General features: G+C 37.6%; 1 protein-coding gene across 8 annotated transcripts in view; it reads left to right on the forward strand.

The window, feature by feature from the left end:
* The window catches only part of Grip1 (glutamate receptor interacting protein 1), a 607,772-nt gene that overhangs the window by 480,657 nt on the left and 100,390 nt on the right, over positions 1–26,725 (forward strand). For all 8 annotated transcript variants that reach the window (XM_042699087.1, XM_042699081.1, XM_042699083.1 and 5 more), the window contains 3 exons: positions 6,203–6,286; positions 9,012–9,087; positions 12,754–12,899. In XM_042699087.1, coding sequence (XP_042555021.1) covers positions 6,203–6,286; positions 9,012–9,087; positions 12,754–12,899 — 306 coding nt within the window. The remainder of the gene's footprint in view (positions 1–6,202; positions 6,287–9,011; positions 9,088–12,753; positions 12,900–26,725) is intronic.

The raw sequence follows: 26,725 nt of genomic DNA on the forward strand, positions 1-26,725 counted from the left end.
TTGATAGGGAAATAAACTTAACAGTAGCTAGCCCAATAAAAAGGTTTTGATAAATAATTGACCAACCACTACTACAAGATATGCACATTACCATTCTTTTTGTCATTTTATAGAGACTTAAACATCTTTCCCAAATTGGTAGGGTGCAAAGTCCATATTTAAATGGGGAGTGCCTGACTCCAAAGTCCATGCATTTATTCTTGTGAAGTATGCCTTATGTTACATGCTACTGCTGCCCTGCCTTTAAACCATGCATTTCTAGCACCAGTTCTCTGCTTAAGCTATCCTAGAAGGCTCTACTAACGAACACTCAGACTGATTAGAAACAAGTGGTAATAATTCATTTGGCTAGTAATTAATTAGCATTTTCTATATTCCAGATACCACTACATTTTAGGAAACTGGGGTGCATTCTATGAGTTTGCATTCTAACAGGGGAAGACAGAAAAATAAAAACTATAATAAGTGAATTATGTAGTTTCCTATGGGAAAAAGAAATCAGAAAGAAGGAAGGTTCCAGGAAGAAGGAACCGCCAATGCTACATTCAAAAATGTAAGAATATACCTGAGATTGTTTGGAGCAAATCAGAAAGGCATATGGCTCAAGCGGAATGACCACAAAGAGAATTAGGAGATGAGGTCAGAGGTATCTTAAGGTATCACATATCCTGGTTGCTGGTTGGAAACACCTCAGGTTTCACTCTGAATGAAATAGAAAGCCACAGTATGCTTTGAAACTGAAGAAAAACATCATCTGGCTTGTGTTTCAAAGGCTCTCTCTAGCTGCTGTACTGGGAATAGACTACAGGGCAGGGAGTAAAGGCAAAGACTGGGAGACAAGTTAGCTGGTTACTGTAGCAGTGCAGCTGAGTGATAGTGGTGGAGATGGTGAAAAGCAATCAAGATTCTGGATCTATTTTGAAAGTAATATAACACCCCAGTGTTTTGATCCTGAGTAAGTGGAAGGATGGAGTACTCCACAGCTGAAACAAGAATGTGACAAGAGCTGACTTGTTACGGGGGGTCGGGGGGCAGGGATCAGAAAGGTATTGTTCAAATACTACCTTTGCTGGTTTTGTGGCCTCCAGTATGTTATTTAAGTTCTCTGAGCCTTAAGTTTCCCACCTGTAAAAATGGCTAGAGCCACTATTGGATGTTTCTGAGAATTTACTCACATAATCATTTACATATTCTTACATACCTGGGAAATAACTAAGACTATTCACCCTTAATATTATACAACAAAAACAACAACTACTACTACTATGACTACTATACTATACTACTGTTACTATGCTGAAATTACTGTGCTTTCTTGAACTTTAGAAAGGTCAGTTTGCTTCAAAATCACAATCTCCCTTGCTAAGGAGTTAACGGGATGTCTGAGCCAGTGTTCCCTAATTACCCATTTGCACTTTGCTGGATATGTAAATATCAGTAAAACACAGCTCCTTGCTAGTAGTTCTTAGTACCACTTTCAGCATGAAACCCTCCGTGGAGATTTGCCCAGTATCACCTGTGACTCCCAGATGACAGCTGAGGAAAGACTCAACGAGATCGTGACAATCCAGTAGGAAGGGATTATTCGACACACAGGTGCATTAGGAAGGCGAGATGATACAGTGTAATGCACACATTAAACCGCAGATTGGAGTTTCTGGCAAACAACGGGAAAAGCAGAGAGACCATAGATGGAGATGAGGCCAATGAAGAAAGCAAAAATCACTATGACAAAGATCAAGGATGGCATCAACTGTGCTATCAGGAGTCCTTAGAGACTCAAAACATGCTTTCTTTTTTCTTTTGTATTTTCCCCCTTTGGTTTATCCCTTGTCACTGTACCTGATTTTGGTACCTTGGGTATTTGCATATATGTTTATCTGAATTAGGGAAGGGAAGGGGAACAACAAAATGGTGAGACAAAGGACAAAGAGGTGACCAGTGCAACAGTGATACTCACAAGACAATATGTTGGAAATGATCCCTACAACTTTGGGGAGGGGGTTGTGGGGAAGGGAAAGATGAGAAAAAATGGTGGAGGGGGTAACAAGTTCAAAAAGAAATGTACTCACTGCCTTACTTATGTAACTGTAACCCCTCTGTACATTATCTTGACAATAAAATTAAAGAAATAAAAAAAGAATACAGATGTCAGCTAGAAGCTGGGGGGTGGGGGAAACTGCATTCAGTGGATAGACATTTCTAGAATAATCATTTGGGAAGCCAAATGTAATATAGATCAGAGGCTATTACCCTGAAGGGCATGTTAGCTTTCCAAAAGAAAACCATATCCTAAATCAACATAGTATTAGTAGAGTTAAAGCGGTCAGGTGGGTAAGAGAAATGTTTATGAGTAAAAGCCCATCATGACTTGGTGATTATATCAGCTTTATTCTCTTAGGCAATAAAGCTAGTAGAAAAAAGGGAAACATACATTTAAACACCCCCGTGTAGGTCTCCCTGGTAGAAATCAGACAGAAGAAATCCATTCTCCAATGATATTCCCTGTCTGTTTTTATTATGTTTGATGAAATTAATAGATACTTGAGTTCAGGGAAGTTGAAAAGATTCACGGGCCCTCACTTGGCTCCAACTGCTAGAACAAACAGCCCCCCACAACTGAGACCCTGAGACCAGAACTGCATGTTGAAAGATAAGCTGCCCAAGGTCAAAACTGTAACTCCTCTCTAGATCATAGCAATTTGAGGTCCAGCCATCCCTAGAGTTCAGAAAGAACTGAAATAAGGGTATGTGAATGTGAGATCTGATAGAGAAAAAAAAAAATTGAAGTTTGACCTTGGGCAATCCGCTTATCTTCCCTGAGACTCAGTTTCCTTATAAAAAAGGAAATTACTGGTCTACATTAGTTTTATCGTTCTTCTTAACCTGGAAACTGTGTGATGATTTGAGCTTGTATCTAGAGAGAGACTCTGCCCAAAGTGATACCTTAGGGATTTATGCATACAAATTGGTCAGGAGCAGTACCCACCAATTTTGTGGTCATGTAACCCCTACAGAATTTTGAAATATTAAATAATCTCAACCATTTTCACCAGGCTCCTAAACTTCCTGGTTGGAAAGAACCTAATTTCTGACATGTTTATTTAAATCCTGTTTCTATTTAAACCTTGGAGCTACAGATTTACCTTATTTAATTAAAGAGGTCTGCCACATAATCTGATTAGCAAAAGCACTCTTCACTGTTAACCACCCGCTGGAGAAAGCTAGCTTTAGATCAAATAAATGTGCTAACACATGGCACTGGAAAGCCCTCTTCTCAGCTCTAACCCAGACAGACAGATGTTAGGTGAGGATCGTAAATAGAGGTGGTGATGGTGAAGAAAAAGAGAGTCAAGTTTTCCCCCACGAAATTCATTCTGGGATTGAGTCTCTAGGGGCACTGGTGCTCAGAGAAGCTCTCCCTGTTGAGGAAAAAAAGAAACAGACACACTGAGCACCTGTCAGGTTTCTCCATATATCACTTAACCTCACCATGGAAAAAAGCAAGTCAGGCAGGAAAGGGTGGCATAATGTGGTGGGACAGTGCAGCACTCCTACCTGCCTACGGAGGTGGAGGATGAGAGGGCGAGAGAAGAGGGCATCATGATTTTGTAGCAGCACATGTGCATTCACATACAGAAACAAGGGACAACAGCACACGTAAATACTGAAGTTTGGCATTGTGAAATGGTTAGTATCTAGCCCTTTGATTCCTCAGCTTGTAATCGGTAACATGCACCTGGCTTTATCACCAAGAGTTAGTCATACAAATTAAAACTACAGTGAACAAATCTACTTCATTTATTATAGTAAAAGGTAGTCAATACTTAACATGTATCGTTTTAAATGATGGAGAGCCATAGTGTAAGTAATTTAAAGCCATAGATAATCCCCAAAGTCTTTATAGAGATTTTTAGCTTTGACTGTAAGATTTTGTGGTCAGCAAGATTTAGCTAAAACAAAATTTAAAATACAGTGCTTTGCATTCCCAGTACAGACATCTAGCCAACAAGGACAGGTGGCTCAGAATTAGAATTTGGTGGTATATAATTGAAAGATGATTTAACGGTTAAATAAAATAATATTTGCAAGCCATTTTGCAGAGTTCTGGGCACACAGTCGATGCTCGTCAGTTATTTCTTGCCATACCCTTTGCTTTCCTCTGTTACCAATAAAATGAAAGCATCCTGTTCTTGGGTCATGGACAGTAGGAAAACATTGGTATAAAGCTAATATTGTTTTTTCGTTTAATTAAAACTATACCTCAACTCTCTCAGCTGTTTGTATGTTCTATTCCTAGTTGATTAGAATAAACTGAAATTCTTCTGATAACAAGAATATGACATTTAATTAAATCAGCAGTATAGCAAAACATTTGTTCAGCTGTAGGCTTATGCTGCTTTTCAGCAGATCCTAGTTCTTATTATACTTTATATCTTGATCTGACAGTGTGCATCCTAACTTATACCTCAGACTGTTTTGGGGGGATTTAAATATATGTATTTCTTATTCATTTCTATAATACTCCTTTAAGGATTCAGATTTTTTGATAATTGGAAATAATTTTCAAGCTGGACACAATTGGCTGATGCCTGTAATCCTAGATTCTCAGAAGGCTGAAATCTGAGGAATATATTTCAAAGCAAGCCCAGGCCAGGAAAGTTTCTGAGACTGTTATCTCCAATTAATCACCAAAAAGCCAAAAGTCAAGCTATGGCTCAAATTGTAGAGCACCAGCCTAGGCTGAGTTCAAGCCCCATTACCAGCACAAAAGAAAAACAGTGCCAAGGCTGAGTTCAAGCCCCATTACCAGCACAAAAGAAAATTTTTAATCAGTGCTTATGCTACCAGCTATTTCTGTTCATGGCAGAAAAAATAGGATTTTGTTTCTTTCATCTAATGGCTTTAGTTTCTGTCTATATACCAATGTTCCTTGCTTCAATCAGGTTAATTTCAATAAACCCATCATTAATTAATAAGTTGAAATGCTGTTAACCTATCAAACACCAGACCTTAACCAAGCTGACCTTAAACATCCTCAGGATAGTTACACTAGCCTTCAGTTAGGCAAAAACCATATAACATAAGCCTATTTTATAATAATGTGTTGAATATCTCATGTCATTTATTGAATATTATGGTGAAAGTGAAGACCAAGTGTTATAGGGGAGTGCTTGCACACTGTCATAAAGTTGAAAATTGTAGTAGAATATTGTAAGTCACAGACCACTTATTTCTTATTGGTAGTTATATGTAATAAGGTCTTTAAGAATAAGGAACAATGTAAACATGTGTTAGTGATCATGAATATGGCATTAGATATTATGGTACAAATTTAAAGGAAAGGATCTAAAACTATCTACTGCATATCACACAAGATTTTTGTCTGCACAAACAAAAACCTACTCATGATGATAAAATATTAATTTGTGGAAATTGCATTTTAAATGCAGCCATAATATGTTATTCAATCTGATTTCATCACTGGTTTTACAAAAGCGATTTTACAGAATATTTCAGTGACTGTGTCTTCATATAACTTACAATCTCGTGCATGTGTATAACATAATTAGATATTGCAACTTAGTAATGCAGTTTCTTTTTGTGAAATGAGAACAATAAACAGGCAAACAACATAGCATGGAGATACCAAGTAAAATTAAGTAAATGTTTATTTTCTTAATACTAATATTTTGGATGTACTTAGGATTGCTTTTGCTCTACAAGTCTACAAGTCATTTGGACATTCAATAGCTTTGTATTTGTTAGAGCATCTATTTCATCCCCTAATCTATGAACCTCGAGCTGAGCATAACACTTTTCTTCCTCTACCAGATACAGAAGAAAAAAATAAATGTAGATCATATCATTTTTGTATTTCACAAAGGAAACAAATACACTTGCTGAAGATTGTCTTCACCCTCTGTCTAAAAACTGTCTACATATAAGATAAGGAACTAGCTATGATGTGAGTTCCACCTGGATCTACATGAGTCACTGATAGTGTATTTGTATGTCATTACAATGAACTTCTTCTACAAATGGTAGATGTTACCATCTTCCATTGAATTCAAATTATTGCTTCCTCATTTGTCAAGAGAAATCATATGCAAGAGTACTTGTAGTATTTTATGCCACATTAAAAAAAAGACATTTATTGTAACTTAACATTTATATCCCCCTCTCTTTTCTCCATATTCAGCTGTACAAGGATCAAGTGTTATTTTCCGAACAGTGGAGGTCACATTGCATAAAGAAGGCAATACCTTTGGTTTTGTAATACGAGGTAGGTTGTGGTTACTGAATATGAACCATAAGATGCTCTTGGAGAATTTGTCACAGAAATACTAGTATTGAGAGAATAAGAAATTCATCCGCAAAAGAACTGATGATTCCATTGTGTAAAGTTAGCCTTTGGTATTTACATCTAATTTTCTTTGAATAAATCAAACAAGTGGGAATCCACGTGGAATCCAAATAATCAGCTTCATTCAAGCCATAAATGCAGGGTCAGCAGCCACTGCCAGCCTTGTCAATTCATGGCTTATCACTCCTTAAGCTTGTCCTTTGCATTTCCCTTTTCACTATATCACCAGATCAAAAATGCTGATGAGTATGGCTTGATTTGGTGTAATACGAGGATTAACCAACTGCTTAAATTAATTTCTCTTGAAATTAATTTAGCATTCTAAAATTGAGCTGAAGATAATCTAATCCTTTGGGTTCTTGTGTACATCAGCTTAACTCATTTTATTACAGAATGGCATTGATAATAAAGATTCCTAGTGACTCTAACTTGCCTGTAAAAACATTAAGTCTGAGCAATGATTCTACTTTTTATTGTTTTGTTTTTCTTACTAGCAGTTTCATCCCTGAAAGATTTTTCTTACATTAACAACTCTTGATTCCTAGTATGAAAATGAGGTTTAATTCAGAATTATATAAATACCAGAACATTTTTAACATTACACATTTCTCAGTTGCTGTTTTTACTCTGTATTTCACCAAAGTCAAAATTCTATCAAAAAATATTATTAAAATGCTAATTAAGCCAGGTACCAGTGTTCATGCCTATAATCCTAGGTACTTGGGAGGTTGAGATCTAGAGGGTTGCAGTTCAAGGCCAGCCTGGGCAGAAAAGTTGTAAGCCTCTTGTTAACCAATACCTGAATGCAGTGGTGTATGCCTTCCATCTCAAGCTATAGGGGAAGCTGGGATTGGGAAAAATGTGGTTCTATGCTAACCTAAACAAAGAAAAGTTTGTGAGACTCCATCTCAATGGAAGAAAGCTGGGTGTGAAAGGATACACCTATAATCCTAGATACAGTGGGAAGCCTAAAGTAAGATGATCAGGGTCCAGGAATGTACATTGATAAATTGATACCTTCTCTAAAAAGTAAATCATGTATACAAAAGGACTGCGATGTGCTTCAGTGTTAGAACACCTGCCTAGCAAGAGTGAAGTCCTGGTATCAAATACCAGTACTGTCAAAACTAAAAAAAGAATTTAATTAAGATTATACATCTTAATAAGTATTACATACATGGAAGATTAAAAGAAATGTGTCCACTTGTGCAAAACTAAAAATATTAATTAACATTACATATCTTAATTAGTGCACATGCATGAAAGTCTAAAAGAAAAGAAATACCAAAAAAAGGAAAGAAAGACATACCAACTTCTTTTAAGTGACTGATTTTAAATGTTGTTCTAATCTGGATCAATCATTTAGCAAGTCAGTCTGTCAACTCTTTATTACTCTGAAGTACTCTGAAGTCATAAGACAAGATCATAGAGTCATAGAGAGGATGAGGAACTAGGATCTCATGAAGTTTTGACCAGTGGTAGTTGTTTTTCTCACCAAAGCCTATTTTAGTAGGAACAATAGACCTCAAGATCATTGACCAAAAACATGCCCAAATGGATGTGTAAAATAATGAGCTAAACCTGATCAAAGTTATTGTGCAAAGAATTCAGATTGAAAGTGGTCTACACAAACCTGTTATTGCAATATAAATGTGAAGAAGTGCTTTTGCATAACAGACATACAAGCCTAGTCATTGAAAATGCAGCAAAAAGTACTGCTAATGCACATATTTATCTTTAGTCACTGTAAGGCTAATCAATAATACCAAATTGCTAACAGAAAAGCTAAGCCAGTAGTCATTTATCATTAAGATAAAAAATAGAAGCAATTGAGTTTCATGAATACCTCAAGACAATTGATGACATAATATTACCAGTATGTTCATTTCACAGTACAGAAATTTTAAATCTCAAAATATATATGGTTATATGGGTAGTACTTAATTGAGTACCAATTGAGTTTTGACAAATTTATATGAACCAAATTTAAGACCAGCCCTGTGTATTTCAAGCAAAAGCTAGGATAGCACAGACTAGATGAGTTGTGTGAAGAGATTCTGTATCAAAAAAGAGAATTTACAGTAAATCACCTTCTATCTTCAAACATGTAGACATTTGAAAATTCCTGAGGAATGATTTTCTTTGTCTAAAATTTAAGAACCCATTGCAATTGACTTGATATATCTGCCAACCTTGCCCCAATATTTTTGAATTCTCCCCTTTTAATAGAAACTGCTTCAGCCACTTAATTTTTTTTTAATTTTAACTTTTACTTTATGTCAGATTGTAGACCTACTTATAGGCTAGGTTGATCAACACAGGGTATACATACTTGCACTTTGTTGATGACTGTTAACTCTTCTTATTGGGATAGAGCTTGTAATTAGTAGATCTTTTGCTGTATGAGTTGTGCATGTTTTACATCACCTTATGACAGCCATGTATTTCTTGAGAAGTGACCACTTCAAAAATAGAACCTTACAAAACAAATACAACCTTGAAGGCTATCATGCCAGAAGGAAATTTTTACATGTTTCTTCCCACACATCAACACATGCATTACAGCTGGTGGTTTGGAAGTGAATGTTTTTAATGGCAACAATAAAAAGCATATTTTTAAAGCTGTATGCCTTTTCTTTGCTAGGGGGAGCCCATGATGATCGAAATAAATCTCGTCCAGTTGTGATAACGTGTGTTCGTCCTGGAGGGCCTGCTGACAGGTGAGCTTCATCATGCTGTATCACTAGCCAAAATAGATTAAATAGAGCTTGAGAGTTTGATGTAGAAATTGATTCATAAATGTTATACCGAAAGAGAGGTATTAGGTAAATACATTAGCATGTGAAAAGTCAGAAGAGTTTGGGCTGTGGAATCACAGAAAAATAAGATTTGCTGCCAGATTCTACATTTGTTATACTTTATCTTTCGTGAGTAACTTGGTTCTGAGCTCTTCCATTGTCTGTGTATACAATCCTAACTGCCTTTCAGGTTGGCTCATTTTTTTTTCTTTTATTGTGAAAATACCGTACAGAGGGGTTACAATTACATGGGCAAGATAATGAGTACATTTCTTATCAAGCATTGTTGCCTCTTCCTTTGTTTCCCCTTCCCCTGCCTTCCCATCTCCCACCCACGCTCACCCCCACCACCAAAGTTGTAAAGTTCATTTTTCGACATAACGACTTGTACATCTCATTGTTGCAGTGGGTCCACCTGTATCCCTATTTAAACGATTTGTCTTTGCCCTTCCCCTCCACAAATTATACCAACATCAAATATAATGAGAGCAGGGGTTATACCGTGGAGGAGGGACATATAAAGCAACAAAGATATCATCTTATAAATATGTTAGAAACAATCACATGAAAGAAAAACATTTGAATATTTACCTTGGGGTTCATTTCACCTAACATCAACTTGTCTGACCTTTTCTGCTTGTCTCAGACATATACTAGTTATTGCAAATAAGGAAAACCATGGGACCTATGTTTCTTTAGGGCTGGCTTACTTCACTTAGTATACTTTTTTCCAAGTCTTTCCATTTCCTAACAAATGGGGCAATGTCATTCTTTCTGATGGAGGCATAGAATTCCATTGTGTATATATATACCACATTTTCTTGATCCATTCATCTACTGAAGGGTATCTGGGTTGGTTCCATATCTTAGGTATGGTAAAGCTTCTGCATGGCAAAGGACATAGCTAGCAAGATCAATAGAAAGCCCATGGATTGGGAGAAGATCTTCACTAGCCATACAATGGACAAGGGTCTCATATCTAAAATATACCTGGAACTCAAAAAATTAAATCTCCCAACAACAAATCCTCAAAGAAACAACTGCCCAATAAATAAGTGGGCTAAAGACTTAAAGAGAAACTTCTCTGAAGAGGAAAGAAGGATGGCCAATAGACACATGAAGAAATGCTCAACCTCTCCAGCCATAAAAGAAATGCAAATTAAAACAACATTGAGATACCACCTCACCCCAGTTAGAATGGCTATAATCAAGAACTCTAATAACAACAGATGCTGGAGGGGATGTGGACAGAAGGGAACCTTACTGCATTGTTGGTCGGAGTGTAAACTTGTTCAACCACTTTGGAAAGTAGTATGGAGGTTCCTCAAAAGACTCCACATAGAGCTCCCCTATGACCCAGCAATCCCACTTTTGGGCATTTACCCAAATGATCACAAACAAGACCATACTAAAGCTATCAGGTTGGCTCATTTTTATCAAAGGGGAAGACAATATGGTGTTTCTGTCACATAGGAGGCGCTTATGGAAGCAGCTAGCTCTTTCAAGACAGGCCCTGGAATTCATCTCTCTCCGGCTAACTTCTCAGTCTTGGGAGGTTGAGAGTGGGTGATCATTTCTGTGATCAGCAAGCTTGTCAGTATTAGTTTCTCCCCTTGATGATGATTCTGAATGTCAGAATGGAAGTGACCCAGAGTGACTTTTAGACAAATGGAAGGAGGGTTGTCAGTCTCTAGAGTTTCATCCCTTACATTTCCCTTCCTTGAGAATGTGGATATTTGAAGCACAGGCTTCTGCGCTTTGAAGCACAGGCTTCTGCCTTATTGGATTGAGTTGTATGTATAAGAGGTGATTTAGTTTCTTTCATGTTACTTTTCCACAACAAAAGCCAACTCCATATTGATTGAAAAACACAGCTCCAGCCAGTAGGCATTGTTGAAGAGTAAGACAAAAATGTACTAATTGCTTCTGTGTCTGTCTTGAACCTATATATATATATATATATATTTGTTTTTAAAGCTAGATATAGGGGTGGGGTGGGGTCAAGGGAAAAGGAGCAGATAAAAGAAGAGGAGAAGGGGGACAGGAAATGCAGACAAAAATCCCATATATGTCCTATAAAATTAAGAAGAGTAAGTGAAGGGGGTAGGTAGAGGGATGACAATGTTGAAAGGGGTGACATTGATCAAGATACATTGTATATAGCTATAAACTGCTTTTAAATGGCATCTCCTTTGTCAACTTTCTTAAAGATAATAAAGTATTTCTAAAACTAGATGTAGTAATACTAATATTAAGCGTGTACCACAGGCGAGAAATTGTGCCTTATTTGACTAACGGTTTCTTATTTAGCCTTATAACTACATGGGAAATTAGGAATTTTTTTTGTCTCACAGATGACAAAGCAGAGGCCCAGGATGTAAGTCACTGCCAGTTGTTGGTAGAAGATCTATAGGATTCAATTCTATGTGTATTTTCTTCCAAAGCTCACTGATACCTCACTTTTGCAAGGAATAACATTTCATATAACATATGAGAATAAAAAGACACTGATTTCTTACCCATATCACACACATTTACCTTTGGAAAGGGTAACACAGAAAACATTGCCTTTTTCCCTATCCATGCTTCTCTAGGAATTATCCTATCTGGTGAAAATAAAAGCATATCTATTTCTTAGTCACACTTAGGGTTAGGGTTAGCAGGAATTCCAGAAACAGTCTAAAATTCATGAGCATTGTATTTTCTCAAATGAACTGAGAACATATGGAACTGTGTGCATTGAAGATAAAACACTTACAGTCAGCTACATGAAAGATGTTTTAATTTTTTTTGTTTAAGATCATTTGTATTTCCCCCCAATTCTAAGTGTGTAAACCTGGCATTTGATTGTTTTTTCATCCCTTACATAAAGTGGGGAGGGTATATTCTGGACAACACTCTGGCTCTGTCTCCATCCTATCACTAATGACCTGAGTCATCAACTCCCAATGCCTTGAGATTCTATATCACAGCAGGGTTTGCCTACTTCTTCCAAGGAATGTGAGACTGAATCAATTTAATGATCCCCAAATGGCTTTATAAATCAGTAGGGAAATTTACAGACTAGGAAAATTCTCCCAGCCTTCCCTTTCCACTTGGGTTCACTAGTAATAAATTGGATGAAGTTAGAAGGCTTTTCTGCTCACCTGGATTTGGAGAGAAGCAGGTGAATGCTTTCTTTTTCCTGGGCCCCCATAAATCAATTTTAGACTCGAAGGCAGAAAACTTAGAAAAGGGAAAATGAACCTTTCTTGCTTTTGTACTCCAAGAGTTGACTGTGGGTAGTTATGCTATTTGCTAATGTGCGGTTATTTTCTCATTACTAATTTTTGTATTGCTGCAACTTACTGTTCAAGGTTACCTCTTTACACTCTTGCTGTCACCTAAAAGACAGGCAAAGGGCCTTACTCATGTAACTGTAACCCCTCTGTACAGTATCTTTACAATAAAAATATATATACAAAAAAAAGATAGGCAAAAGGAAGGACTGTCTAGTGTGTGTGAAAGAATGCCTTTGGCTAAGTGACTATGGATACTATGCCTCATGGTACTAAATTAATAAAGGATATTTCTCTATTCTCTCTCTAGGGAAGGAACTATCAAACCTGGTGATAGACTGCTCAGTGTGGATGGAATTCGACTTCTTGGAACCACACATGCTGAAGCCATGAGTATTCTTAAACAATGTGGACAAGAAGCAACGCTGCTGATAGAATATGATGTCTCCGTGATGGGTATGTCAGAGTCTGAAGAGCGTGACCTCTTCCATACTAGGTCCTGTCACTGGCCCAATGAACCAGCATGGGTTAAGCATGTGTTTTTCTGCTTCCTGTAGCACACAGAATTCCACCCATGCTATCTCATCTTACCTTGTTTGAGTTTAGGAACAAAAGGAATGATACTTTTTGGTGGTGTAAGAGCCTCAAGTCAATAGGTTCCATCATGACGTTGTGTTCTGTCTGTGTCTCACCAAGCAATCACGTTTCTCTATGGATCATCATTTGGCAGTTAAATACCTTTCCCCCACTAGAACACAGAAATGGCATTACTAACTTGAGGATTATGAGTTCTTCTTTTACTACCTAAAGACTGCAGCAGTGGGATATTCCTTTCCCTCTTATATCTTCACAGAATAAAGCCAGCTTCATAGAATTAACAGAAACGAACATTTATTTCAACATCAAACTTAAGGAAGGAAAGGAAATATGCAACACCACTGATTACAATCAAAATACATGCAGTATTCTTTCTTTAAAAATTGGCTTTAATAGTAAATCTATTCCTATACTTACAATACAATGGAAAGATGTTTTCTTGGTTTCCCGAGTTGCTTGAAATTTGAAATTTAAGATGGCATGACAGGTGGTATGATATCAGATTAATATGAAAAGTTCCCGGATGAATATTCCCTTTGCTTACTTTTTCTTTTTCCTTCTTCCCTCCTTTCTTTTCTTTCTGTACTTATGTGGCATTTGGATTAATTTCAGTAGATGATTTGGTTCTGTTTTGAACTCTACTCATTTTCCACTGTTGATTTGGACCATATAACTTTCCTTGGCATCTCAAATGGAGACTACCAATGCCCACTTAATTTACCCTTTTTTTTTGCAGTACTGAAGTGTGAACTCAAGACCTTTTGCTTGCTATGTAGGGGCTCTACCACTAAGCCATACCTTCACTGCCCCACCCCTTTTTTCCTTTTTGCAGGTCCTAGAGCTCAAACTCTGGGCATGGGTGCTGTGCCTGAGTTCCTTTTTGCTCAACACTAGCACTCTTAACACTTTGAGCCACAGTGCTACTTCCAGTCTTTTCTGTAATTAATTGGAGATAAGACTCTCGGAAGCTTTCCTGCCCAGGCTGGCTTCAAACCATGATACTCAGATGTCAGCCTCCCAAGTAGCCAGGATTACAAGTGTGAGCTACTGGTGTCTGGCTCCTTCAACCCTTTTTAAATGCACTGGTCATTTTTGAGATAGGATCTCACTCTCTGCCTGGACCACCTCTGCTATTTTATTCTTCCTGTCAATGCTGGGATGAGAGGCTTGAGCCACTAAGAACTTTTCTGCCTAGATTTGTCTAGAACCACGATCTTCTATATTTTAGCCTCTCACATTGCTAGGATTACAGCATGAGTCACCAGTGTCCATCCCAAAGCCTATTTTAAAAAGCAATTACAGGGCTGGGAAGGTGGCTCAGTGGGACAGTGCTTGCCTTGCATGCATGAGGCCCTGGGTTCGATTCCTCAGCACCACATAAGCAAAAAGAAAAAAGCCGGAAGTGGCGCTGTGGCTCAAGTGGTAGAGTGCTAGCCTTGAGCTGAAGAGCTGAGGGACAGCGCTCAGGCCCAGAGTTCAAGCCCCATGACCGGACCCAAAAAAAAAAAAAAAAAAAAAAAGCAATTACAAAGGCAACATAGGATTGTACAACAAAAATATAGTGAAATTGATGAGACAAGTGGATCATTAAAATTTAAAAAAATCAAACAGATTGTTGACAGGTGTACCTTTTCAGTATAAAACATTTATTGAGCTAAGTAACACACACTAGGAATACAGATGTACAGAAAGCAAAACAGCCTTACTCTAGGAGGATTGCAATCAATAAGAAAGGTAGTAGACAAGAATATTACCAAACAAATTAACACTCAAGTGTGATCATCACTATAAAGCACATGCAGAGTTCTGGTTGTCTTATTTTCTAAAAAGTAAATAGATTAATTTCCTTAGGCAATTTTGACAATGGTTCTGAATTGTTTCAGAAGTGGATATCCAGGTCAATACTTGAGTCTTTGATGGAGTAATATGCAATTATTTCAAGAATATTTTTCTGAACATCAGTGTTGGGTCAATATTAGAGAGTCAAGGTGTAGAAAATTGTACCAAATTTGAACTGACTTTTAACTTTCCCTATAATTAAAAAAAGTCACAATTCTCTAATAGTTGTTTATTCTAAAATATTCTTCCTTTGATAAAACCCTAGAAAGCAGTCAGTCTTCTTGATAGCTGGATAAAATAAGACTCACTGTAGTATAATCTAAATGAATTTTCTTAATAAGAAAGAATATCTACCATGATCCTAATAGATTTGAAACAACCAACAAATTGTTGTAGCTGATAATAAAGATGAGAAGATAACTAAAATGTTGGGCACGGTTGTGCCCCAATGTCTAGTATACCATGCCAAATCTTTCAAATAGAGCATGGGCCCCATTCCAATCCACCTCCTCATTGTTCCTAATGTATTTGGATTACTCAGTGTCTCTGGTTTTCTTTCCCTTTTAAAACAGAAAGAGCAGCCTGCAGTGATTTTTTTTTGGCCTTTTGAGAATACATTTTCCTTTGCTTTAATTATCTATGTGTGCTTCTAGTGTAACACCAGGTACCACAGACCCTATTGGGGTACTAGCCAACTCATCTTTATTTGCTTATTTCCAAAACACTTCGCATGGAGCCTTCAGACACACAAAGGAGTCACTTCATGATAAGTAATCAATCTATGTGCTCATAGATTAGCTGTCCTTGTAACCAATCATCTTCAAGTAGGTTTGTGTAGAAAGTACCAAAACATCAATGTTTATACTGTAGATTCAAAGTGAAGTTATTCCATGATTGATATAATTTCATCCTATACTGCAGAGTAGCATCATAAAATGGTAAATCACAACATCGCTTAATCTACCTACAGTGCTCTTCTGAAACCTAAAAGTCTCTAGCTTTCCCTTTAACGATCACTTTTCTGCTCATCTTCAAACCTTTCCTTACATTAACTTGGATTATTCAAGCGTGCACTAGAATACTGAAGAAAAAATTGAACTTTTCTTTACACAGACTCTATGGTACTACATCTCTGCCAAATGATATATATATACATACATATATATATATATATATATATATATATATATATATATATGTATTCCTTACACACAGGCATTCAATCCTGAGCAAACACAAAATTGTCATTTTCAAGAAATTATTTTTTAAAATAGATTTTATTATCTTTAAGTATTTGTACAAAGGAGTTGCCAGTCAACAAGGCATTTTATGAATAAAATGAATCTTGACCAATGTCACTCTTTTAGATTCTCCCCTATCCTTCCCAATACTAGCCTTTCCCTCAATTTTCTAATTTTCAAGGATATTAAGAAATTGTTTATTCAGGATGGATCTGAAAGTTGTGAGTCTTCAAGAGATAATAAGTCCTTCTATAATTAAAAAATAGATATTTTCATTATCACATCACAGCTAGTTATTATCTGGGTTTTCCATTTTACATTTATAATATCAAGATCAATATGTGCAATTTATGCCAGTGAATTTTCATTCACTAGTCCCAGGAGCAAATTAACCTGTTTGTTTGGTTATATTTTTATTTTTTGTACTTTTTATTGTAAAAATGCTGTACAGAGGGGTTACAGTTACATGAGCAAGGTAATGAGTACATTTCCTATTGAGCATTGTTGCCTCCTCCTTTGTTTTCCCCCTACCATCCCTTCCTCCCCACCTCCACAACTACCCCTGCCCCCCACCGAGGTTGTAAAGTTCGTTTTCAACATAGTGTCTTGTACTCTATTTTTATTTTTATTTTGGCACTACTGAAGTTTGAACTCAGGGCTTCCCATTTGTCAGGCACATGCTCTACCACTTGATCCACACTTCCAGCTCTTTTTTGCCTTGAACTCAGGACCAGAGTGCAGTCCCTGAGCCTCACTGTGCTCAAAGCTTACACTCCACCACTGAAGTCACAGCTCCACTTCCAGCTTTTTCTGGGTAGTTTATTGAATATATGAGTCACAGTCTTCCCTGCCTGGGCTGCCTTCAAACCATGATCCTCAGATCTCAGCCTCCTGAGTAGGATTACAGGCACGAGCCACAGGCATCTGGCTCCAGACCTTTCTTTTTTTTGGGGGGGGGGAGGGGTGTCTGGTTGTGGGGCCTGAACTCTGGGCCTGGGCTCTGTCTCTCAGCTCTTCAGCTCAAGGCTAGCGCTCTACCACTTGAGCCACAGCGCCACTTCCGGCTTTTTTTTTTTTTGCTTATGTGGTGCTAGGGAATCGAACCCAGGGCCTCATGCATGCAAGGCAAGCGCTCTACCACTGAGCCACCTTCCCAGCCCCGCTCCAGACCTTTTTTACTGAGTTATTTCTGAGGTAAAGTCTTGAGTTTTTGTAAAGTCTGCCTTGGACTCTGCAATCTTTCTACCTATGGTGTCCCACAAGCTAGAATCACACTCTCCACCATTTTCAGCATATTAATTTAGGTGGAGTCTTGCTAACTTTTTGTTTAGGCTGGCCTCGAACTTTGATCTTCCTAATCTCTCCTTCTCAAGTAGCTGAAACACTGCACCAGATTTCTCCAAAATTGATTTCTTATAAATGATATTAAATAAACTGAAAGCTGGGTTTTTCTTGTAGACCACCAGCATAGCTTCTTCTTCTTCACAGAAGATATCATAAACAAGAGTCCAGAGTTGCCTACACAAGTCTATAATTTTTAAATGGAAACAGTTTTTTTTTAGAATTTTATTTTTCTTATATAAAAATGGCCAGAGAACAAGACCAGTGGAGGCTGAGATCTAAGGATCTCAGTTTAAAGCCAGACCAGGCAAGGAAAGTGCATGAGACTCTTTATCTCCAATTAACCCGCAAAAAGGCAGAAATGGAGTTGTGTCTCAAGCAGTAGAGTGCCAGCCTTGAGCAGAGAAAACTAAGAGCTCAAGGCCCCAGTACAGGGGTGCACACACACTCACACACAAACACACACACACACACACACACACGTGCATACACACACACACACACAATCAAAGAATATAATCAACAATTATGGGAATGCCATTATGAAACTCTTTACCATGTGAGGCCTAGCTGCATTTGCTGATTGGGATCAGGTTGTTGGCAGAATGAAGTTCCTCAGAGTAGAAGTTCTCAGGCCTCCCATTTCCTTACTGGTTTCAGCCCATCTCTGTGCCTGGAGATCACCCATTTTCCTACTCGCATACCCTTTTCCTCTCTACACCAGGAAAGAAGTACTGAGTCCTTCCCATGCGTTATATTTCTCTGCTTTTCTCTACTACCCTCTTCCTTCTTTACCACTAGCTGCAGAAAATTCTCTACATTTAAAGACTTACCTAAATATATTAGGCCCATCACATAATCTCTCTTCTTTTAGATCAACTGTGCCAGGATAGAATTCAATCATAGGAATGATATATCAACACTTTCATGGCATCTGGGGAAAGGGTGTAAAATAGTAGGGTGTGAATTCAGAAACTTTGCCTACCATAAGGGCTCCCCACTAAAACCAAGAAGATATAAGAGTATAGTAGATAAGAAATATCAGGAGCTAGAAGTACTGGTGTTATTGAGGTTTGAATTCATGGTTTTACACTTGACAGACACTCTATGACATGAACCGAACCTCCTCCAGTTATTTTTGAGATAGAGTCTTGAAATATTTTTTTAGGTAAAAAGTAGTTTTTCACTGTAAATAGGATAACTGATGCTTGCCACCACACCTAGCTTTTTCAGTTAACATGAGATCTCAAGATTTTTGCCTGGGTTGGTTTCAAAACGTATTTCCTATCTCTACTTCCTGATTATAAGTGTGATTCACTAGTACCCAACCACACAAATGCTTATGGATGATAAACCAGACTAATTCCAGCACCTAGCAAGGTACCTGGCACAAAATAAACTCTCGGTTATATATTTTATCTCGCTGAATTATTAGACAAAAAAAGGTGATACAGTATCTCAAAACTGTATATACTATGTATGTGATTCATCTAGAATAGGGAAAGTTGATAATTTTCTAGTTCTATTTCATTTCTGATTAACTGATAGTGGCCATCTGAAGCACTTGTTGAGGAAGGATTTGGAAGGTTGTAGGAAGCTCAGTGGACATGATCGTTGTGATCACTTACACTGTCTAGTAGCTAGAGTATCACTAGCCTTTTGATCTAGCTACTAGACCATAAAGAATTCAACTTTAGAGGCCTTCTATCTGGTAAATTCTGAAAAATGAAATACTTTAACAGAATAAACAAAAATAAATGCATAAGCAAAATAACACTGCATCCTATCAACCAGGAGTTCATTCTAGAAGCTTAGTACTATAATAGGTACTAAGGAGACAAATACTACTAGAATAGGTATACCTATTCTAGAATATACCTATTCTAGTAGTATTTGTCTCCTTAGACCAATAATTCAATACCTAAATTGTCTTAAAAGCCCAGTGGATTATAGTTTAAGTAGTATTCTTTGTGATAGAATCAGAAAATTCTGACAAATCTTTTGGACCACTACTCCACACTTGTGACACATGATGACCAATACTGCATCATCTCAGAGATCTTTTCAGCTCTACTCATTTTGTCTTTGAGTTTAAAGATGGAGAACTTGTCGTCACACTCTTTTTTTAATCATTGATGTATTAATCATAAACCTTGTAGAAAATAATACTATAAATAAAAATATTTTAATATAACATTTGACTATAATATAAACCGATATATTTTAACATAACATTTGACTATAATATAAACCAATTTGGAAATGTATACAGCTAAGCCACTGTCTAAAAAGGAAACTTAATCAGGTCCTTGCTAATCACATCAAACCTAGCCATGCTGCTGACAGTTACAAATTTCCCAAAGATTATTTCCCAGCATTCCCGTGGCCAGCGTGAAGGCCAGCATGCTGCTGTGAAGCTATTATCTGCAAAGATTGGCATTCTGAGACATTTAATAAATTAATGGAAATTTGGTTAAAGATTTCCTCATTTTCAGACTGTAGATGATGCTTCTAAAATAAAATATGTTCTTTCAGGGGCAAATTAGCCCTTTAACTTTAGCCTATTTTAGTAAGATGAAAAGCTGACAACTGCATTGGGGACAGTCTCTCTTGGTGTTTCTTTGTGGTCATTGGCATGTCTTTATTAGACTTAGAATGGCTTTTCATTTTGAGAGGAGCAGTTACAAGGATTCCCACTGATCAGTTTAGGGGCAACTTTTGTAGACTGACACCAAAGAACTAATCAAGATTGCCTTTTTTATGGCATTGTATGTATTTCATACTCCTGTTTGTAAAATGAGCTCCAAACAATCTTTCTATGGGGAAAAAAAATCACCACTATCTATCTATCTTGTAGTTTGTAATAAGATACAACTTCCAAAAATACAGAAGACTTCAAGATTCCTTTCTTCTTTCCTCACAGAGTTTAGCTATCTTTGCCCAGAACCATTTACTTTAATGCCTAGCATATATTTTAGGATTCATTCTGATAGGCTAGTGAACATTAAAACTTAATGGTATCTGAGGAATAAGCTCTGCTACTTTTTGTCACTATGGCTTTAACATTAAAGATGGCTACTAGACACCCCTGATGAATCACTAAGAAGAGTGTGATTGTATATTATAATGCCCACCACAGCCTCCTGCCCTCATCCTGGAGGACATGACACACACTTATATCCTCAATTAGAATGATAGAAACAGACCTGAAACTGAGTTCTTAGCCCTCTGCCTAAGACATGATTCTCTAAAGCCCATACATATGGAAATACACATTCTTTACTTTTGTTTTGTATATTTGTGTTGAGGTCAGAAGCCAAATACCACTTCCTACAGGGGGAAAAATACTAACTTCCCAGAGACCCTATCTTAACTTAGGTGTCCCTAGGGAGCTCTTAGTGTTCTTTCACAGTAATAATCACACTTAGAATACTAATTTATTGGAGCTCTAATCTACTGGCCTTCTTCTCTAAACTGTAAGGTGCACATTAAATATTTGTTGAAAGAATAATGCCGACAGCATAAAAGCAGTTTGTCTCCTGTGTTTTATCTAAATTGAGAGGCAATATTTACTCTTCCCTTGAGATCTCCAAAGACAAAAGTAGGAGATGCAATAAAGGCTTAAGTAACTCATTTGTATTCATCTTTGAATATTCACATCTACTCCGTCTTGTTCTTCCTTTCCTTCTCCCTCCCTTCCCTGCCATTTCCTTTCTTTCTCTTAAAGAAATGTTTCCTTCAGCTGTGGATAACACAGTCTGCCTGGCTTTCAGAGAGGGTTTTCATCGACACCTCTGCCTACCTAACAGTTGGTTTCTCACCCAAGCCTCCAGTAGCAACTTCCAGTCATTTAGAAATGCCCTAACTCCAAAATTTCACAGCAAATGTTGGCATCAAGACTCAGTCTCTGAAGGACTGTGGAGATTCTGTAAAAGAGAGTTGACTGGTCCACAAGTCACAATTTTACTTCACTCTAGTCCCTTGAAGACTAGTAAATCCTGGGATTAGATTAGGAGGTGGCCTGTATCACTGTGTCCAGCAATACTATTTTAGAAGACCGTTATTTTAACAAAGTTTGCAAATAGGAGTCTTTGCCATAGAAACCGTTACTTAACCTTGTGACTTGTGGAGATGGCTGTTGTGGTATCTTTGAAGCTTAGAGTCCTGTAGATCGCCTGAGGATCCCTGCCTCTCTTCAATGCCAGCTTTTCCTGCTAACTAGAAGTGAAAAAAATCTATCACATCATCTCTACTTAATGCACAGTCAGAGTTGAAAGCTATATGAGCCACAGAAGAGGGAGATTCTTTGTACATAGACACTTGTAGGTGTGGCTTCTGATAAGTATCAGGCAATTGGACAAGCAGAATATACTTTACATTTCTAGATTTCATTTTAGCACATCTAAGTTTGTGGTTCTCAAGAAGGTATTTAAAACAAAAAAATTCTATCTCCATTATTCAGAGAATAAAATGGAAGAGTTATCATTAAGTCACAGGAATTCGTTCTGGTACTGAAGTAGCACTTCAGCACTTCATTTAAAATTCCTGTAGTCTTTGGCTGCACATATTGGTCCATCTAATTTATCGCTGTTCCCTCTGGCTTCCTTGAAGTTTTGCTGCATTTGCATCTGAGACACCTCACAGTAAGACAGCTGCTATGGTAACTCTTAGATGTTTATATTTTGCAGAGATAAGTCCTCAATTCTCTTGAGTCCCTTACTAAGCCAGTTTTTTGCTGAACAGGACATTCTGCATCATGAGCCTTACTATCCAAACAAAGACCCAGTGAAGGGTTGGAGGCCTTCCCAGAATAATTCTCACACCAAGGAAGGCATACGGGGGAATCTAAGGTAGGCTTTAGATGGGTCAATCAAGCTAAAGAGTTCATGTGGAAGAAGTATTACATATGCCACCTTGGAAAATGTAAAACATAATTTAGTGATTTGCATAGTTCCAGCATTCCCCATCTACATGCTTTCTGAATACCTTACCCACAATATGGCTTTGTTGATCATAGATGATCAACACAACAGCAGTATAGATAATCTAAAAGTTCAGATAGGATAATATTAAAATCATTCACAACACTTAAAGCTAAATGAGTAGAATGACACGGGAAGATGTAATTAATGATATTCTGGCTGTCCAGCTCCCTCCTCCTTTCCCCTCTCCTTCCTTTCCCACCTTTTCTCTCTCCTCTTCCCTCTCTGCTCTAACTTTCCCTTGGGAATAACCAGACTGCATCTCACCTAGAAGTAAACACTAACTGAAAGTTCTTGGGGCATATACGTATGTAATTTAAGTTTTTGGCTTAATAGCCTTTTCTCTAGTTTTCTCTGGCCAGGAAAAGAAGTAATTTTTCATACCAATTAGAAAAGTGATTTAATGTCATAGATATCATCAACATGTCCTGATAGTAACTGAAGAGGAGAAAACTAACCCTTATATTTATGCAGTTGGCATCTGCCTACTCTTGTGCCAGGCACCTTACACACTTTATGAGCTAAGATTTGTCCCAATAGCGCTTTGACACACATATATTATTTACCATTGTTTGGGGATTTTTGTTGGTGGTGGTGGTGATGGTCATGGGGCTTGAACTCAGGCCTAGGTGCTGTCCCTGAGCTTTTTCACTCAAGGCTAGCACTCTACCACTTTGAGCCACAGCACCACTTCTGGTTTTCTGGTAGTTAATTGGGGAAAGAGTCTCACAGACTTTCTTGCTCATGCTGGCTTCGAATCTGGATCCTCAGATTTCAGCCTCCTGAGTAGCTGGGATTGTAGGTATGAGCCACCAGTGCCTCGCTTTCTGTTGTTTTATTTTCCAGATGAAATAAAATGTCTTAAAGATGTTAAGTTAAATATCCAGGGTTGCATGAATTATTTAGTGTTAAACTAGTGTGACACCTACCCAGATTTTACAGAGATGATATTGGTCACTCAGAGGATAAATGATGCATGAAATAATGCAGATGCATGAAATAATGCATGTTTTAAGTATAGGTGAAAGTTTTCAAGGCAGCACAGGTGACATAAGAGAACTTTTATTTCCTAATTAAGATCCAGTTAATATCCCTTCAAAACTCTTGCAGAATATTTAAAAAAAATAAAAATGCAATCTTATCATTTCAACTCTAATAGTTTTAAGCCTACACGCATTTTTGAGCACACCCCCCCCCCACTCTTCCACAAAAACACCCAGACCATCAAATATTTAAGACTAAATGCCTAAGAAAGTTCTGAGTAAGAGGGAAGAAAGTGAGACAATGCATTAATTATCTACTGGTGCTTAATCATTCAGGCATTTTTTATTGATTCAAAGTATGGTAAAGCCACTCAGACTGTGAGGGTGAGGCATAATTTTCCTGGAATCCTCCTACTGTGTTTTTTTTATAACTCTTATCTCAACTGTACCCAGGGACATCCTTACAGATTCAAAAGCACTGTTATCTGTGGCCCAGATTTCATAGTGAATCACAAGTATTAGAATCCAGCTTGCCTCAGAAGAGAGGGGAGGAATAGGTAGCTCAGAAAGATGAGCACAGGTACCCTATAGCTGGGCCCACATTTACTATCATTATCATTAAAACAGTTGTGTAATGATGACTTTAACACAGAACAGTCTCTTAGTTCTTGCTCTTTACCTTCCTTACCTCTGTGGACATGTGCGACATTGTATGTTGTATTAGTCTATTTTGTTACTATTATACTATACCTGAGTTGGGCTCCTTGTTAGAGAAACAAATTTAGTTTGCAGTATTAGAATCTATAAGTCCAAAGTCAGTCAACTCTATTAGGTTTGACCCCTGGTGGTGGAGAGGGCAGGACTTAAAACCCCTCTTGACATTGTGTCAGGGGTGAATGTGGGAGCAAGTGATCCCTTTACCAGATTCAAGGATCAGGGTCACATTACAAAATTTTAAAGTATTTATCTAGTTAATGGCAGCATTTGGAATCAAATACAGGACCTCACATGTATTAGGAAAGTCTCTACCACTGAGCCACAGCCCAGTCCCTGGATCTCACAAGAGCTCACCTCAGACCACCAGTATTGCCTCAGGATCACTCTCAATACCCCAAGGCCCACCCATCAAGCCCTCTTCTTAAAGGTTCCGTCACTTTCCACATCTTTCATGTTACTACAGTGGCTCCAAGGTTTCAACACATGAGCTGTTGGGGTGGAAAATATACAAACTAAACCATGTGTACTTGGGTTTGATAGGTTTGCATGTTCCCCAAGGAGCTAGTTGTGTACTAATTTAGGAACTTTTCCACTTTCCAGTCTGCTCTCTATCTAAAACAACAGACAACTAAAGATGACCTAGTTCTCCATACAGGGGAAAATATGATAGTCAAACACACTTCTGAAAAGTATCTAAGCCCTCTGGAAATGGCGATCAATAAAGTTGCTAACATACTGCAATGATAAAATATCAGAATTATTTACTGTGGAATCGCTGTAAATGCAAGAAGACCTCTAGAATCTTACCAAACGGAATTATTTACTATAGAATCACTGTAAATTCAGGAAGACCTCTAGAATCTTACCAAACCATATTTAAACCTTTCTAATCATATACCACTTCCAGCTGACCAAACCTGCAACCTAAAGCAGTCATGAAAATCTCTCACTGTAATTTGGAATCACCTACACCATATTTAGCATGTCTAGCATGTCTACCTCAATCCCAGAGGCAAGCAAGAGAATGAAATAAACATAATGAATTGAATGTAACTCACCAGACAGATACGGGACATATTAAGTAGCAAGCTTTAAGTATTTACTCATCATTTGAGTCTACTTTGACTTCTTTTGGCCTGACATTAACTTATCTGCTATTCCTAAAAGCTATAGGACAACTTTTATAATTGGTAAATTTATTTATTTTGTAACTAATAAGTGCTTATTTAATGAGAACCTTCTAGATTCAAGATGCTAGGCTTCAGGTTTTTATTTCTCTCTAGTGGTCACAGCAATCCAAGCTGAGGAGGCTCTCTTAAGTGCTTTTGCTCTGTTAATGGTCTGGGTATGCTCTTTTTCTTGCTTGTTGTTCAGATTTTGGTTGTTTTCAAATACTGTGATCAAATTGTGTTCCTTTTTTAAAATCTAGTCATATATTTAGATGTACATTTGCCCAGTATTGGTTCATTTTTAGTATTAAATGCCCCCCTGGTAAAAGATTAAAACACCCAAGGAGGGCAGTTACAAATATAGATGCTTTAAATATTTAAAAGTATGTTTTGGGCAACTACCCAGTAAACTGGCTTTTAGGATAGCTGAACAGTTGGTATTTTTTTTTTGCAGTTGTTTTGGTTTTGTTTTTTAAAAATAATTTTTATGTATTTAATTTTTGTAATCTTTAAGTCATTGCATAAAATTGTGTAAAAGTGTTCCAATTCAATGTGTCAGAGTACAATGTACCCTGATGAATGTCACCCATTTCTTCATTATCCCCCAGCTAATCCCTCCCCTCAGGTTACTTGGTTTCATTTTCATAGATTGACATTGAATATTTTGGCTGTGTTTGCCCACCCTTTCTCTCTTCATTCATATTAATTTGTCTAAATTTCAATGTGGTCCTAAGAATCTAAGAAATTAAATGCCTTGTTATTTTTAAAACTAGGGCAGAATCGCACAACATGCCAGAAAATGCTTGCATGTTGCTATTGAACAATTAACTTTTCAGGATGACCTTGACTATTCTTTCCATCTTAAGAAGTTAAGCTTCCTGAGCTGTAAGAATTCTTTTCAGGCTGGTACACACGTATTCCTACTGAAACAGTTTCTCTGTCTCAATAGAGCCTGATGGAGACTCATTCCATTTTCTGTATAGATCACTTATCCAACAGAAAAGCCTAACAGTAACTATTTTTAGGTTGAGAGGGAATCAGAATACCTAAAGAATGATGATATAAAACATGATCATTGGGGGCTGGGAAGGTGGCTCAGTGGTAGAGCACTTGCCTTGCATGCTCAAGGCCCTGAGTTCGATTCCTCAGCACCACATAAGCAAAAAGAGAAAAACCGGAAGTGGCGCTGTGGCTCAAGTGGTAGAGCGCTAGCCTTGAGCTGAAGAGCTGAGGGACAGCACCCAGGCCCAGAGTTCAGGCCCCATGACCAGACCTCAAAAAAAAAAAAAAAAAAAAAAAAACATGATCATTGGGTAGTTGCCATGTGTAATATGCTGAATCTTTTTTTTCCCCCCACAAGCAGGGCAAAGAATTTTTTTTTGTTATCTCTTTTTATTTTCCCATTGCTACCAG

The sequence above is a fragment of the Dipodomys spectabilis genome, unplaced genomic scaffold (assembly GCF_019054845.1).
Source record: "Dipodomys spectabilis isolate Male_0828 unplaced genomic scaffold, ASM1905484v1 ptg000234l, whole genome shotgun sequence".
Taxonomy (NCBI): domain Eukaryota; kingdom Metazoa; phylum Chordata; class Mammalia; order Rodentia; family Heteromyidae; genus Dipodomys; species Dipodomys spectabilis.